The sequence below is a fragment of the Mirounga angustirostris genome, unplaced genomic scaffold (genome assembly GCF_029215605.1).
Source record: "Mirounga angustirostris isolate CCGP_5_RB_7025 unplaced genomic scaffold, mMirAng1.0.hap1 SCAF_12, whole genome shotgun sequence".
Classification (NCBI taxonomy): Eukaryota; Metazoa; Chordata; class Mammalia; order Carnivora; family Phocidae; genus Mirounga; species Mirounga angustirostris.
In genome coordinates this window covers 105721428-105738835 of record NW_026991720.1, presented here as the reverse complement: position 1 = coordinate 105738835, position 17408 = coordinate 105721428, and the positions used below count along the sequence as shown (strand labels likewise).

The window sequence follows — 17408 nt, the reverse complement described above, 5'->3', positions numbered from 1 at the left end:
TTCAGAGTTATCACATTATTAGATTCAAATGTCCAGTGTTCGACAAAATATCACAAGGCAAAGAGACAGGAAAAGTATTACTCATCTGCAGATAATCCCTGATGATCACTTGTTTGTGACAATTGTCTTCTCTCTTGCTGCTTCCAAGGTTTGCCCTTTTTCTTTGGCTTTTGAAAGTCTGATTATAATGTATCTTAGAGTGGGTCTTTTTGAGTTCATCTTAGTTGGAGTTTGTTGAGCTTCTTGGATGCTTATATTCATGTTTTTCTTCAAATCTGGGAAGCTTTCATCCATCATTTCATTAAATATTCTCTCTACCTCTTTCTTCTTCTTTGAGAGTCCCACAGTGCAAATATTGGTGCTTTTGGAGGTTTCCCATAGACATCCAGATTGTGTTTGCTATTTTTCATCTTTCTCTATTCCTGAACCTCAATAATTTCCATTGTCTTTTCTTAAAGTACTGCTTTATGTTCTGCCAGCTCAAATCTGCTTTTGATTCCTTGTGATTTTTTTAAAAAGATTTTATTTATTTATTTGACAGAAAGAGACACAATGAGAGAGGAACCACAAGCAGAGGGAGTGGGAGAGGGAGAAGCAGGCTTCCCGCTGAGCAGGGAGCCTGATGTGGGACTCGATCCCAGGACCCTGGGATCATGACTTGAGCCAAAGGCAGACGCTTAACGACTGAGCCACCCAGGCGCCCCCTTGTGATTTTTTTTATTTCAGTTGTACGTTTCAGCTCCAGAATTTCATTTTCGTTTCTTTTTAGATTTTCCATCTCTTAATTGATACTTGCATTTTGTTCACATTGTTTCCTTGACTTTCTCTACATCTTCCTTTAGTTCTTTTAGCATCTTTAAGAACATTATTTTAAGGTCTTTGCCTAATTTATCTGCCAATAAGTCATTTTCAGGAATAAATTCTGTTGTATTTTTTTTTCCTTTGAATGAGTAAGTATCCTGTAAGACACTTGAGCCAGATTGGGAAGGTGCAATAATGGCTCTCTGCCTCTTTGCACCTCTATGTTCAGAAGCAGCAATCAGTGATCAGATGAAAGATCCCTGATATTTGGAGGGCAGAATCCTTCTTGATTGCTTGGCTCCCACAAGCTGTGTGCAAGTTGGTCCAGGAACGGCTGCCTGCCAAGTGGCTGGGGGTTGGCAATGGGTAGCTATTACCATCCTAGAACTGAAACCAAGTAAAATTTCCTATCCAAACCTTCCCCTGAAAGTTGCAAGCCTTCAACAGATTCCAGAGTTCCAAAATAGTTACATCAGATGATTCTGCCAGTACAATTGTTGTCCAGGCAGAGAAACAGATTCCTGACGCTTTTGACTCCACCATCTTCCTAGAATCCTCTTTAGTCTTTTGGTGGTGGTGGTGGTGGTGGTGGTGTTTTCAAGAAACAATTTCAAAAACTTGCTTTTCTATTCTATATTTTGTTCATCTCTGATCTTTACTATTTCTCTCCTTCTGCTAGCTTTGGGTTTAATTTCTCCACTTCTGAAGGACAGTTTTGGTGGATATAGGATTTTTGACTTACAAGTTTTTGTTGTTGTTGTTGTTTTTCCTTTCACCACTTTGAATATGCTAACCCACTGACTTCTGGCCTCCAAAGTTTCAGGTGAGGAATCTGGTGATAGTCTTATTGAACATCCTTTTTATGTAATGAGTCACTTCTCTCTTGCTGCTTTCAAGATTCTGTTTTTGTTTTCAACAATTTATGTTTGTCAATATTATCTATTTTTTTCAAAGAACTATCTTATTTTCTCCACTGTTTTTATCTTTTCAATTTCATTGATTCTCTTGTCTCCTTCCTTTTGCACCTCCAGGTTATCTTGCTCTTCCTTTTATAGGATCTTAAGTTGAAAGGTTAGATTATTTTCCTGAGACTTTCCCTCTTTCTAATGTAAGAATTTGGAGCTATAAAATTTCCTGTTAGTACTACATTCACTACATCCCACGTATTTTGGTATATTTTGCTTTCATTTTCATTCAGTCCAATATGCTTTTTTTTATTATCCTTTAAAACTTCTTTAACTCATAAATTATTTAGCAAATTGTTCTTTATTTTCTAACTGTTCCAAGATTTTCCTGTTATCTTTCTGTTACTGATTTCTAGTTGATTCCATTGTGGTTGAGAACACACACAGTATGATTTCAATTATTTTAAATATGTTGAAGCTTGTTTTATGGTCCTATTGTGATAAATGGTCTATCTTGGTAAACTGTCCATGAAGACTTGAAACGAATGCCTATTTTGCTATTGCTGTATTGTGTGTGTTGGACCCTGTTGATTGACAGTACCATTGAGTTGTTATGTATCGTTGCTGATTTTCTGGGTACTTCAATATATTGTTGGAAGAGGGGTAGTGATGTCTCCAATATAATCATGGATTTGTCTATTTCTCCTCCCAGTTCTATATTTGCTTTACATATTTTGCAGCTCCATTGTTTAGTGCATACAAATTTAGGATTGCTATGTCTTGATAGCCTGACCCTTTTTATCATTATGAAATGCTCCTCTCTGTCCCTGTAATTTTCTTTGCTCTGGAATCTACCTGGCAATACTACTGCTCCCTTTTGATTACTGTCTGCATTGCATATCTTTTTCCATCTTTTTATTTGCAGCCTACCTATACCATTACTTTTGAACTGAGTTTTCTTGTGGGGACTATATATTTTTATCCACTCTGTCCCTCTCTTGTAATAGGCATATTCTGATATTTACATTTAATGTAATTATTGATATACTAGGACTTCAGTGGGGTTTTTGTTTCATTTTGTTTCTTTCCTCTGTTCATCAGTCTGTTTTCTTTTTCTGCCTTCCTTGTACCTTTTGTCAGAATTCCATTTTTTCTATCAATAGTGCTTTTGAATTTATCTCTTTGAATAGACATTTAGCAATTGCTCTCTAGGTTTTTTATTACACATACATAACTTTTCACAGCACTCTGGTGTCAACATTTTACCAGTTCAAGTGAAATGTAAAAACATTACAATCCTTTAAGATCTTTTATCCTGTGTCATTTATAATACAGTTGTCCTAAAGATTCCCCCTGCATGCTTTGAGATCCATATCAGACAATGTTACAATTTTTGCCTCAACCATTAAATTTAATTTAGAAAACTCAACAAGAGAAAAAAAAAAAATCTCATCGTGTTAACTTACATATTTACTCTTTCTACTGTTCTATATCCCTTCCTGATGTTTCAAGATTCCTTCTTTTATCATTTCCTTTCAAACTGAAGAAACTCCTTTAGCTTTTTTTTCTTTTTCTTTTCTTTTTTTTTTTTTTTGAATGGGCAGATCTTCTGGTGACAAATCCTCTTAGTTTTCCTTCATCAGAGAATGTCTTGATTTCCATTTTATTCCAGAAGAATATTTTCACTGTATAGAGAATTCTGAGTTACATTTGTAAACAACAGAGATTTATTTCTCACAGTTCCAGGTTGTTGGCCTCCTCTGACATCACACAAGCACAAGAAGGAAGACCCCACCTTATTACAGCTAAGTGAAGATGAAAGTCCATCACCCTGGCTGCAAGAATGTGATGGTTAATTTTTATGTCAACTTGACTGGGCCACAAAATGCCCAGGTAGCTGGTTAAAGATTATTTCTGAATGCATCTGTAAGGGTGTTTCCAGAAGAGATTAGCCTTTGAATTGATGGGACTGAATAAAACAGATGATCCTCCCCAATGTGGATGGTAATATCCAATCTGTTGAGGGCCTAAACAGAACAAAAAAAGTGGAGGAAAGTTAAATTGGCTCTCTGCCTAAATGCTTGAACTAAGACATCAATCTTCCGCACTCAGTGCTCCTGGTTCTCAGGCCTTCAGACACAGACTGGAATCCACAGCATTAGTTCTCCAGTACTCAGCCTTCAAACCACACCACCAGCTCTCCTGGGTCTCCAGTTTGTACAGAGCCAATCATGGGATTTCTCAGCCCCCATAATCCCATAAGCCAGTATCTTATAATAAATATATCTCCCTTTTCCCACCCCAACCCCTAGTTTCTCTAGAGAACACCAATACAGAGGGTAAGGAATACCTTGTAACTGCTCCCCATGTGGCCTTCACTGTGAGCGAGAAAAGGTATCATCACTGTGGGGGGGCACGACAATCCCATCTCCTCTGGGCCTTCTCTGACATCACCCCAGCAAGGATGGAGGATTGCCTCTTTACAACATGGCTATCATAAAAGTCTAGGCTCCCCACTTAACCTTTGCTAATGCGGATGGGGCCCCATTTTGTTCCATGGTGTTTGAATATAGTAAAGCAGTTACTGCTTATAATTTTTCTGTCTTGCTAAGTTGCCCCATTCCTGGTCCTTGGGTGAAAGAGAACAGGCTTCTGTTGGGGCTCCTCCCCTTCCCAACTCCCGTTGGTATTTCCAGGTTGTTGGCTTCTCCAGCACCAAATCCAGGATATATTAAGCAAAAAGAGAACTCACTGTCATGTCATTTTCAGATCCCAAGATTCCTTCCCAAGTCTCCCATCTTCTCTCCACACTTCAGAGTTTCCTCATGGTTTGATAAAGCCCAATAGATGGATTTTTTTCTTGTATAGCTCATGCCTAAGTTATAGTTAAAATATCTTTGTTAAACCCACGGTTACAAAGATTTTGTTTTTTTTCTAGAAGTTTTATAGTTCTAATTTAATTTAACAATTAGGTCTATGATCCATTTTTATGTGAGGCAAGGTTGAGGTTATTTTTTCTGCATCTATCTAATTGTTCCAGAGCCATTCTCCATAGAATTGCTCTGGCGTCCATCTTAGTCCATTCCGGTTGCTATAACAGAATACCATAGACTGGGGAGCTTACAAACAACAAAGAGGCTGGGAAGACCCAGATCAAGGCACAAGCAGATTTAGTATCTGGTAGGGCCCACTTCCTAATTTATAGATGACTGTGTTTTTTTTCCTGTGTCCTCACATGACAGAAGGGACAAAGGAACTCCCTAGGGTTTCTTTTTTATAAGGACACTAATCCCATTCATTAGGGCTCTGCTCTCATTACCTAATTAATTGAAAAGTACCCCACCTCCTAATACCATCACCTTAGAGATTAGGATTTAACATATGACATTTAGGTGGACACATTCAGTTTATGGCAGCACCTTTTTGAAAATCAACATGTGGGTTTATTTCTGTACTGTCTTCTTTTTTCATTTTCATATTTCATTTTTTCTATTCTTTCATTATTTCAGGATAACTTGGCTATCTTTATGCCAACATATCTTCTTCATTGTATAGCTTCATAATATATCTTATAATCATATAGCTTGAGTCCTCCCACTTTGTTTTTCTTCAAAGTTGGTCTGCCCATTCTGAGTCCTCAGTGTGTCCACATAAATGTTAGAATCAATTTGCAAACTTCTACCAAAAAAGCCTGCTGGGATTTTTAAAAGATTTTATTTACTTGAGAGAGAGCATGAGCAGGAGGAGGAGGAGGGGAAGAAGCAGACTCCCCACTGAGCAGGGAGCCTGACGTGGGGCTCTATCCCAGGACTCTGAGATCATGACTGAGCCACCCAGGAGCCCCAGCTGGGATTTTTATTTTGATTACATTGAAAATACTAATTCAGGAAGAACAGATATCTTTTTTTTTTTTTAAGATTTTTATTTATTTATTTGACAGAGAGAGAGATAGCAAGAGCAGGAACACAAGCAGGGGGAGTGGGAGAGGGGGAAGCAGGCTTCCCGCGGAGCAGTGAGCCCGATGCGGGGCTCGATCCCAGGATCCCGGGATTATGACCTGAGCTGAAGGCAGACGCTTAACGACTGAGCCACCCAGGCGCCCAGGAAGAACAGATATCTTAACAACATTGAGTCTTCCAATCCATGAACACAGCCTCTCTTGCCATTACTTTGATCTTTAATTTCTCTGAGCAATGTTTGGTAGTTTTCAGTGTAAAGGTGTTCCGTATCTTTTCTCAAGTTCATTCAGAAGCATTTAATATTTTTCATAGTACCGTATATGGCATTAAAATGTTTTTTCAATTTCTGATTGTTGCTAGCACACAGAAATATAATTAATGTCTGTAGATGACTTTGCATCTGTAACAGCTGAAGTGTTAATAGTTCCAGAAGCTTTTTGTAATCTCCCTCAGATTTTGTGTACAGACAAGCATGTCGTCTGTGAATAAAAACATTTTTACTTCTTTCCACCGTCTGCATTTTATTTCTTTTCCTTGCTTTATAGATATGGCTAGAACATCCAGTACAACATTGGATAGTAGTGAGCTTATAAGATGATCTTGGGGAGTACTGGACTGAGGGCCTTAGTTTTTCACTAGCTGTTGCCAAAAGGCCTCTCTCAGTTCCTTGGCACAGGGGCCGGTCCATAGGACAGCTCACAATATGGTAGCTGGCTTCCATCAGAGCAAGGAAGTGAGGGAGCAAGGAAGCAAGAGAAGGAGACAGCAAGAGAGATTGCCCAAGATGGAAGCCAGTCTTTTTCTTACCCGAATCTCAGAAATGACATCCCATCACCTTTTCTATTCATTAGAAACATCACTAAATCCAGCCCACACTCAAGGAGAGGAGATTACACAAGGGGGCCTGAATACCAGGAGGTAGGAATTACACAAGGGGGCCATCTTAGAGGCTCCCTACAACAAGCTCTCAATGGCCAAATCGGGGACAATTTGAGCCACATAATAAATGATGACACTAATGGATTAAAACCAATAGAATAAAAATCCATGAGCCCATACTGATATAAACAAAACAACTGAAAAAATAAATTAAAAACTGGGGAGAGGAGGGGTGCCTGGTTGGCTGTCAGTGGAGCATACGACTCTGGATCTCAGGGTGGTGAGTTTGAGCCCCATGCTGGGTGTAGAGATTACTTAAAAAAGTAAAACATAAAAATAATAATAAACAAACAAATAAATAATAAAATGGGGAGAAAAGACAGCTCTTCCTTACAGCAGAATTCCATTTAATAAATGTAGAAAGAGGGGCGCCTGGGTGGCTCAGTCAGTTGAGCATCTGCCTTTGGCTCAGGTCATGATCCTGGAGTCCTGGGATCAAGCCCCACATCAGGCTCCCTGCTTCTCCCTCTGCCCCTCACTCCACTTGTGCTCTCTTGCGCACACTCTCTCTCTCTCTCAAATAAATAAAATCTAAAAATATATATATAATAAAAATAAATGTATAAAGAGAACTAGAAATAAAAGCATAGGTAAACACCACAGTAATAATTGCTGTAGGCAAGACTGTAACCTAAAACTAGTGGGTGAGAGTGTGGTAAATAAACTTCCACATAGTCTCAGCATTTCTCCCCACAAGCTATCTGTTAATTTAAAAAGAAAAAAAAAAATTAACTTTACAATTAAAATATCAACCTAACAAACTGATCAGACTTAATTAGTAATAAAACTTATCAATGTCATGTACCCTCTGATATGATGCACTGAGGACACGGCGTCACTTCTGTAATAGTCTTGCCAAAAACGCATAACCTGAATCTCATCAATCAGAAAATCCAAATTGAGGGGCGCCTGGGTAGCTCAGTTGGTTAAGCGTCTGCCTTCGGCTCAGGTCATGATCCCAGGGTCCTGGGATCGAGCCCCGCATCGGGTTCCCTGCTCAGTGGGGAAGCCTGCTTCTCCCTCTCCCACTCCCCCTGCTTGTGTTCCCTCTCTCACTGTGTCTCTCTCTGTCAAATAAATAAATAAAATCTTTTTTAAAAAAGTCCAAATTGAAGGACATTCTACAAAATAACTTTCCCATACTTTCCAAAAATGACAAGGTCATCAAAGGCAAAAAGAGACTAGAATTTCTGCAGAAGGCTAAGAGGATAAACAAATGCAACATGGCATTTTTTTATCCTATCACACAATAATTGGACAATTGATGAAATGTGAATGAAGTCTGTAAATTAGCTAATAGTTTTGTATAGATGTTAGTTTTCTGGATTAGCTAATTGTATTAGTTACGTAATATGCTGACATTAGGGTAAGCTGGGTGAGTAAACAAGAACTATGTATTGTTGTTGTTATTATATTTTAAACAGCTTTACAGGCATACAATTCATCACCCACATACATATAATTTACACACATTTTAGCAATCACTCTCTATCCCCCCCCCCCAGCCCTAGGCAACCACTAATCCACTTTCTGTCTCTACAGAGCTGCCTATTCTGGACAATTGATATGTGGCATCATACAGTATGCATGCAGCCTCTTGTGAATGGTCTCTCATTTACCATATTTCCAAGCTTCATCCATTGTTGTGTCTTGAATTGTGTCCCCCCCAAAAGATGAAGTCCTAACCCCCAGTCTCTCTGAATGTGACTTATTTGAAAATTGGGTGTCTGCAGATGGCAAGGTATGATGAGGTCATTAGGGTGGGCCCCAAACTCACGGACTCCTTATAAAAAGGAGAAATTTGGACACACAGACACAGAGAGGTACGACAATGTCAAGACACAGGGAGAACACCATCTGCAGGCCAAGAACGCCTGAGGTTACCAGAAGCTAGATGAGAGGCACAGCCCTCGCAGCCCTAAGAAGGAACCAACCCTGCCGATACCTTGATTTTGGACTTCTAGCCTCCAAAACTGTGAACCAAAAAGTTCTGTTCAGCTGCCCAGTTTGTGGTGCTTAGTCACAGCAACCCCAGCACCTAATATATCCACGTTGCAGCATATATCAGTACTTCATTCCTTTTTACTGCCCGAAGTATTCCACTGAGTGGATACATCACATTTTGTTTACCCCTTCTGGCTAGTATGAATAATGCTACTATAAACATTTGTGTACAAGTTTCTGTGCGGGCATTAATTATTTCCTTCAATTCCTCCTGGGTATACACCTAAGAACGGAACTGCTAGGCCATATAATTCTATGTTTAACTCCTTAAGGAACTGACAAACTGTCTTCCAAAGCAATAGCACCGGCTGACATTCCTGCCAGGATTATATGAGGGTTCCAACTTCTCCACGTCCTCTCCAACATTTGTTACTGTCTGTCCTTCTGACTGGAGCCATCCTAGAGGGTGTGAGGCGCCATCTCATTGTGGCTGCAGTTCTGCATTTCTCTCACAGCTAAGGACACCGAGCTTTTCTGCTGTATGTGCTTACTGGCCATTTCTTTATCTTCTTTGAGGAAATGTGTATTCAAATCAGTTTTTAATTAGTCTGCCTTTTTTATTGAGTTGTAAGAGCTCTTATGTATTCTGAATACCAGACCCTTTTCAAACATACGATTTGCAAGTATTTTCTCATTCTGCGGGTTGTCTTTTTGCTTCCTGATGGTGCTAGTTGCAACCCCAAAGTTTTAAATTTTTATGAAGTCCAATTTATCAAATTTTAAATCTTTTCCTATATTTGCAGCACTTCTGTACATCGAAAATCATACGGAAGACTGGGTACCAAATAAACAAAGATCAAAATAAAGAGATGATGTACAAAATAGACAGCGGTCAAGATAAAAAACTATGTACAAATTTTTGTGAAGAAGTCTAAACTACTACGCACTAAATTACCAACAGGAAGTAGAAATGGATTGTTTCCATTTGCTGTTCAACACAAGTCTTTCTTTTTTCCAATTGTACAACTGATGCAAGGCCTCTCTGGCAGTTTCGGAATCGAGCGAGCTCACCAGCAAACTCACCATCCAGAGAGCCATCGTTGTCATGGAGGGTTCCGTTCTTACACAAATGTATGGCTGTTTATAAACCCTTGGGGTCGTTTGTTCCACAGGAGGAGAGCCGCGTAACAGCTTAGGGACTAAGAACTCTGTACGCAGGGGCAGCAAGGAGAGGCGCTCGGGCAGGGCTGCTCCGTGGCTTCGGAAGTGCAGTGATGGCTCCGCTTCAGGGCAGGGAGGGCTCTCCGGGCCGAAGGCGGCCTGGAGTACGGAAGGGCATGGGGCGGGCACGGGGCGGGCACGGGCGCAGGGACGGAAAGCCTCGACCGTCAGCCGGGCGGGACCACGAGGAACCTCGGATGACAATGACGCACTGCTCGCGGGCCGCGGCGCGTCCCCGCAGGGCGCTGGGCAAGGGCGCATCTTGGTGATTTACACGTTATTGGGGAGGCGGCTCAGGAACGCAAGAACTGCGGGCCGCGGATACGCCAGCAACACTCTGTACTCTGGGGACGCACACGCGGGTGACCCCGTGTCCTGCTGGACTGGGTGACGCCTTCGTGCCGGGGCCAGGACACCGCCCGTCCCCTCGCTCAAAACCAGGCTTAGGGCGCCCGGCGGCGCGGCCGCAGAGCGCGCGACTCTCGAGCCCGGCGGGGCGTGCGAGCCCACCCGCGTGCGGACAGGACGTAAAGCAGGCGAGTCCCAGGAACACACCCAAACCGCCCGGAGCGAGGCGGGAAGGACTCTCCCCGCCCGCGCGCACACCAGGGCCCGCACATTCCCGCCTCCGCGCCCGAGGCCTGGCCCTCCGCGCCCTCTCGTGCCTCAGACGTGGGCCGCAGCCCTCGCACCGCGCCCGCCGCGCCGGGGCTCCGGGCGCCGACCGCGCTCCCGCGGGACTCGGGCCGGGAAGGAGGGCGAAGCCCGGGGCCGCCGGGTTCAGGCCGCGGCTGCGAGCGCGGGCGGAGCAGCCACGTCCCCCGAGGCGCACGGCCGCGGCGCGCGCGCACCTTCGCCCGCACGGGACACGCGCGGGCGGCGGTACTTACAGAACCACGGCCGCCTCGGGAGCGAGCCCAGCGGGCGGACACAGGCCACGGCCGCTCCGCGCCGGCCCCACAGTGCCCCGCGGCGCGCACGCGCAGAAGCCGCTCCGCAGGCGGCGTGCAAGGCGGCGACTGACAACGGCGAGGAACCCAGGCGGAACAACGGCCGCGCGGCCTTAAAAGGGCACCGCGAGGCACCGGCGTCACGTGGGGCTTGCGTCGCGCGGGGCGGGGCCTGAGGGCGGGGTCCGATGCGCGGAGGGGCGGGGCCAGATGGGGCTGGGCGGGGCCAGATGGGCGGCGGGGCGGGTCCTGATGGACAGGGTCGGAGCGTGTCCTGGTGGGCGGGGTCCGACGAGCGGAGGGGCGGGGTCAGACGGGAGGGGCGGGGTCAGATGGGCGGCGGGGCGGGTCCTGATGGACAGGTTCGGAGCGTGTCCTGGTGGGCGGGGTCCGACGAGCGGAGGGGCGGGGTCAGACGGGAGGGGCGGGGTCAGATGGGCGGCGGGCGGGTCCTGATGGACAGGGTCGGAGCGTGTCCTGGTGGGCGGGGTCCGACGAGCGGAGGGGCGGGGTCCGACGGGGAGGGGCGGGTCCTGATGGACAGGGTCGGAGCGTGTCCTGGTGGGCGGGGTCCGACGAGCGGAGGGGCGGGGTCCGACGGGGAGGGGCGGGTCCTGATGGACAGGTTCGGAGCGTGTCCTGGTGGGCGGGGTCCGACGAGCGGAGGGGCGGGGTCAGATGGGCGGCGGGCGGGTCCTGATGGACAGGGTCGGAGCGTGTCCTGGTGGGCGGGGTCCGACGAGCGGAGGGGCGGGGTCCGACGGGGAGGGGCGGGGTCAGATGGGCGGTGGGGCGGGTCCTGATGGACAGGGTCGGAGCGTGTCCTGGTGGGCGGGGTCCGACGAGCGGAGGGGCGGGGTCAGACGGGGAGGGGCGGGGTCAGATGGGCGGCGGGGCGGGTCCTGATGGACAGGTTCAGAGCGTGTCCTGGTAGGCGGCGGGAGCGCGTTCTGTGAGCGGGGGGGCGGAGCCCAGGGAAGGGGCGGGTCCTGGTGGGCGGGGTCGGAGGGCAATGGGGCGGGACCTCTCTGGCTGCTGGCTTGCGGAGCCTGCCTGCGTTTCTGCCCGGGATCCCGGACCGCGACACGGCGGGAGTCCCTGGGCAAGGAGCGCTTGCCCTGGTCGGGGTGTCTGCAGGGCTGGCGGAGGAGTCGAGATTGGAGCTGGGGCCTAAGAAGTGGGAATTCTGCCGGTGGAGGAAGGGACACGGACGCTCTCGGCCACAGGGAGCCCGCGTGGCTGGGCGTGGGGCGGGGAGAGTTCGGGAGTGGGGTGAGGCTAGCGGGTGGCCGTGGCCGGGATGGCCGTGGGTTGCCAGCACTGGCCTTCGGGGCCATGGTGGGATCGCAGTCTTATCCCGCAGGTAACCGGGAGTCCCCGCGGATTGGCTAGAATCGGGAGGTGTACAACAGGAGAATTCCCAGTTCCGCCGCCTCATCATTGGTTGTCTAGCGTATCCGCTACCAGTCCTTCCTCTACTTTAAAAAATAATAATTGTACTGTATTTTGTATCCTACTTTTTCTCACCGCATTAAACGTGGCCATTCTCGATATTGTGAAATAGTATTCATAACTAAGGTTTAATGTTAACATTGCATAAATGACCATTACCTGTAGTAACTAAAGGAGGCCTTCATCACGTCGCATCCCCACAAGGCCAGCTCGGGTGGCTCCCTTTAGTGATTCCTCTCAGGCAAGTTCTCGCCCGCCCTATGACTTCAGTTCCCTGTATCTGTGGTTCCCACCTCATCCTCCCGGTCCAGATTGGTTCCTCCCAGTTCCCCCTTTACAGATCTCATCAGCCTTCATGTTCCAAACTGTAGGACACTGCTTATCTGCCTGACCCTGTTCCCTGCCCTCCAAACTTCTGTTTCCACACTTAGGCAATGACACTGCCATCCACCCAGGTGCCCACCTGGAGCCCCTGCCTCACTTACTTTCACCCCACGCCCTTCCTCAAGTCCTGTCCATCCTGTCCTGTCCTCCAAGTCCTGCTCCTGCCTTGGTGTCTGTCCCACAGTCACTAACTTGAGCCAAGTCTTTGCTGGATGTTCACAGCACCTTCCATGCCCCCTCCCACTCCCACCACATTGTGGCCACAGGTGTCTTTTCGTAATAGATCGCAGCATGTGATTCACCTGCTTCCAAGTCCTAGGATGACAGAAGACCCCTTTTAGAGAATACTTGGCCAAAGGCATTCCTTTTTGGAGAACTATTTATAAAACATGAGTCATACCCTTAGAGCCCTGTAATTCCATCTATGGTAATCAGACCTAGGCTCACTGCACAACGATGCGACACTCATTAAGGCATTATTTACTTTAGGAGGAATTTAGAATATCAGTGGCAGCTAACGCATAGTGAGTGCTTGGTATATGCCAGGTACTTGCTAAACATGTATCATCTCATTTAACTTTCTATACAAACGTGTGGGACACGAAGGCTGGGAATGGTTAGGGCCTTGACTGAAGTCCCACTGTAAGTGACGTGCTCTGTCCCAGGTCCCCGGGACACCCACACCCATGTGTTTAGTCACTATAGGTAAGGGGCCCTCGTGATGAAGGGTCCTGCCCCTGGTTTAACGGTGTGCTGTCATTACCTTGAAATTCTTAATAATGGCAAGAGACCTTACATTTTCATTCAGCAAGTTATGTAGCAAGTCCTAGAAGAAACGACACAACTGTAGAAAATGCTAACCTGAAAAGCATGTTAAGAAGGTACCTCTGGGACAAGGCAGGAAGCCGGAATGACTAGTGACAGAGACCCCACTGCCCTTGCTCACAGAAGTGGAGGCCACAGGACTTTGGGGGCGACTCTGGGCTCCTGCTCTGCTTCTGGGAGATTCTCTGGACTGTCCAGCTCTGGGCCCCATGGCCCACCGGAGACACAGTGGCTTCCAGAAATTCTCAGAAAGCCCAGCAAATATATTTTTTCCTTCACCTCCTTGTTATAATTCAGTCACCTGCTCACTCTTGAACCAGTGACTAGCAAGGGGTCTGGCTACTCTTAGACCTGTTGCTGAGGGTGAATTTGCCTCTCGTGAGGGACCAAACTGAACAGGAGTTCTGCGGGAAGGAGGAAGGGGAGTGGGTACCAGCAGCAGCGTGAGGCCAGAGTCAAGAGAGTAACCTCCAGTAGCTGCCCCCTCCCATCCCAACCCACAGCCCTTGCCAACCAACTTTGTAAAAACTTTTTCCAAAAAGTTAAATATTTGTAGATGAACTTTCACATCATTGATAAAATGTCACTTCCATTAAAAAAGAATGCACAGGGGCGCCTGGGTGGCTCAGTCGGTTAAGCATCTGCCTTCGGCTCAGGTCATGGTCCCAGGGTCCTGGGATCGAGCCCCACATCGGGCTACCTGCTCAGCAGGATGCCTGCTTCTCCCTCTCCCACTCCCCCTGCTTGTGTTCCCTCTCTCGCTGTCTCTCTCTCTGTCAAATAAATAAATAAAATCTTAAAAAAATAAAAATAAAAAAAATAAACAAGAATGCACATTTAAAAAAAAATCTGAATACGTGTCAATGTAACATTTCTAAATGTCTTTAATAGGGACAGAGATTTATGTGGCAGCATTAGGTTAATGTTTATATGATAATTATTGATAATGAATGACAATTTTTTTTTCCTTTTAGGCAATTCATGTCCTTGAGAGAAAATTTGGAAAATTCCTGAACATGCAATTTAATTTTAATTTTTTTTAATTTTATTCATTTATTTGACGGAGAGAGTGAGCAAGCACAGCAGGGGGAGCAGCACGCAGAGGGAGCAGCAGGCTTCCCGCTGAGCAGGGAGCCCGATACAGAGCTCGATCCCAGGACCCTGGGATCATGACCTGAGCCGAAGGCAGACACTTCACTGACTGAGTCACCCAGGAGCCCCTGAAAATGCAATTGAAAAAACTTCATCGATAGTGCCACAAGGTAACTGTGGCTAACACTTCAACAGACTCCTTTCCGGTCTCTGCCATGCATGTGTGTTTCTGACTGTTGTAGTCACATGGTACACCAAACTTCATATTCTGCCTTTTCCACTCGTTTTTCCTTAATGTCATGACATTTTCTCCTGTGATTCTGTAGTCTTTAGAAACTATAATTTTGGGGGGCACCTGGATGGCACAGTCCGTTAAGTGTCTAACTCTTGGCTTCCACTCCAGTCGTGATCTCATGGTTTCGGGACTGATCCCCAACTGGGGCTGTGCTCTCAGCACAGAGTCATCTTAAGACTCTCCTTCCCCCTTCTGCCCTTACTCCTCACCCCGCGCATGCGTGCGCTCGCTCTCTCTCTCTCAAATACGTAAATCTTTTAAAAAAGAAACTATACTTTCTTTTTTTATTTTAGGTTTTATTTATTTAAGTAACCTTTACCCCCAACATGGGATTTGAACTCATGACCCCAAGATCAAGAGCCACACACTCCTCCCACTGAGCCAGCCAGGTACCCCTAGAAACTATAATTTTCAATGACTGCATAATACTTGATTCATCTTTTCAAAATCTTTAGTCAACTTTTTTCCAATCTTTAGAGAACTTGGAAGTCCAAGGAAGTATATCTCTGGGATGCTTCTTAAAATCATCGTCAGCCAGGCAACAGTTGTGACTCAGTTGTCACCATCTGTATGCATGAGCCAGTCACGACAGCGACTATTGAGTTAAGTTCATAGTTGGTGCATTGAGTTTAATTGCTTTAAAAAAGTCTTCAGAAAGATACTGTGGTTTAGCACTAAGAAGAAAAGCTTGTGAGGACACAGACATAGAAACAGAACTGCAGGGAATACATTTTATGTTAGTGGAGAGAATATTTGTTGTTGGAGGAAGGACTGCAATCCCCTGTCTCCATGCCACCAAACGCTCCGTGGACCCCAGAAAGAAAGGTACCACCGACCCCTCAAATCAGTGAGGCTGGGTCCCCTGTACTTGCTGAGGTTTGTGCAGAGAGATTGCATATTGCAGGGATTTGCAGAATGGGCATCCATGGTGGAAATAATAGTGAAGGACTCTAAGAATCTGCACATCACATTGCCCGGGAGGCATAGACCATGACTGACAAGACATCGGTGACCCTGGGTGAGCTCTGCACTCTAAACAGTTAGAGCCAATGTATTTATTTCACAACTTGTTCCTTTTTTTCCTTTTTTTTTTTTTTTTGCATGCGTGAGTAATACTTGATTTTAAAAATAATATAAACAGCCTATGCCCAAGAGCTTAAAAGTGTTCTTTCAATAAATAATTTTAGGAGCGCCTGGGTGGCTCAGTTGGTTAAACATCTGCCTTCGGCTCAGGTCATGATCTCAGAGTCCTGGGATCGAGTCCCGCATCGAGCACCCTGCTCAGCAGGGAGTCTGCTTGTCTCTACCCCTACCCCACTCTTCTCACTCTCTCTCAAATAAATAGAATCTAAAAAAAGAATAATTTTTTAAATTTTTTTTAAAGATTTTATTTATTTATTTGACAGAGAGAGACACAGCGAGAGAGGGAACACAAGCAGGGGGAGTGGGAGAGGGAGAAGCAGGTTTCCCACTGAGCAGGGAGCCCGATGCGGGGCTCGATCCCAGGACCCCGGGATCATGACCAGAGCCGAAGGCAGACGCTTAACGACTGAGCTACCCAGGCACCCCCCAAAATAATAATTTTTTAAAGATTTATTTATTTATTTATTTGACAGAGAGAGACACAGCGAGAGAGGGAACACAAGCAGAGGGAGAGGGAGAAGCAGGCCGTCCACAGAGCAGGGAGCCCGATGCGGGGCTCAATCCCAGGACCCTGAGATCACGACCCGAGCCAAAGGCAGACGCCCAGTGACCGAGCCACCCAGGCACCCGTAAAAAAATAATAATTTTAAAATAAAATTAAAAGTCTCATGCGTAAAGAAAGCATTCGGTCTTAATTTAATTGCCAGTATGTCTTCTTTCTTAGTTGCACATAAGATGAAATTATATGTTACGTGGGATGGCATCTTGGACCCAATGAAACACACACTCAAGGATTGAGTGTGTCGGATGGTTTGCTTCACTGTTTCCCTTGGGTGATACTCTGTGCTTTAGCCCTTCCCTGTTTGGGGGCTTGTTTTTATCTTTGTTATGTATAACAATAATTACGACACAATTTCACCCTGTATGGTCCTTTACAATTAATCAAATAGTCTATATATGTATATATATATATGTATGTGTTTGTATGTATCTGTACATATATGTGTTTGTATGTACATGTATATTGAGTAGGTAATACATTCCCACGGGTTCAAAATTCAGAAAGTACCAAGGGGTCTCCAGGGAGAGTCGCATCCACGCCTGTGCCCCATGTGGCGGGCGACCCACATTAGCGGCGTCCTCCGCAGTCCTGCATACCTTCTCCACACTCCCCAGCCCTCCCTTTACAGCCCTGATGACAGCATCCTTGATTCCACACTTGTGTACGTCATCCAAAGCCCAGAATGCACAGCCACACGACAGTGCTGGCCAGGTGGCAGGCAAGTGTTGTCCTTAACGACGCATCAGATAATTATGCGGAGGCCCAGAGCCATCATGGTGATGTTCCCAGTCGTAGAGCTGGGGCTCAGACCTGGGTCTTCCAACCAACCGCCTTCGATAAGCTCAGAAATGCGATACACGAGCAGACCAGTTTCCTTGAAATGCCTTCGAAACTCCTTGGTGTTGGTTGGAGTGTCCCAGCGGAGACCACTTCTGG

The 17408-nt window shown here is 46.0% G+C and overlaps 1 protein-coding gene across 10 annotated transcripts in view; it reads right to left on the bottom strand.

Moving 5' to 3' along the window:
- Window positions 1-10815, bottom strand: part of URGCP (upregulator of cell proliferation) — a 66297-nt gene extending 55482 nt beyond the window's left edge. For 2 of the 10 annotated variants that reach the window (XM_064575557.1, XM_064575560.1), the window contains exon 1: window positions 9632-10635. Coding sequence is in view for 7 of the 10 variants with exons in the window: in XM_064575553.1 (XP_064431623.1) it covers window positions 3502-3533 (32 nt within the window). In the remaining 3 variants the exon portion in view is untranslated. Of the gene's footprint in view, window positions 1-3172; window positions 7491-9631; window positions 10637-10659 lie in introns of those variants that run through there. The other 8 variants (XM_064575553.1, XM_064575552.1, XM_064575550.1 and 5 more) reach the window with 8 other exon arrangements.
- Between the last annotated feature and the right edge of the window lie 6593 nt (window positions 10816-17408).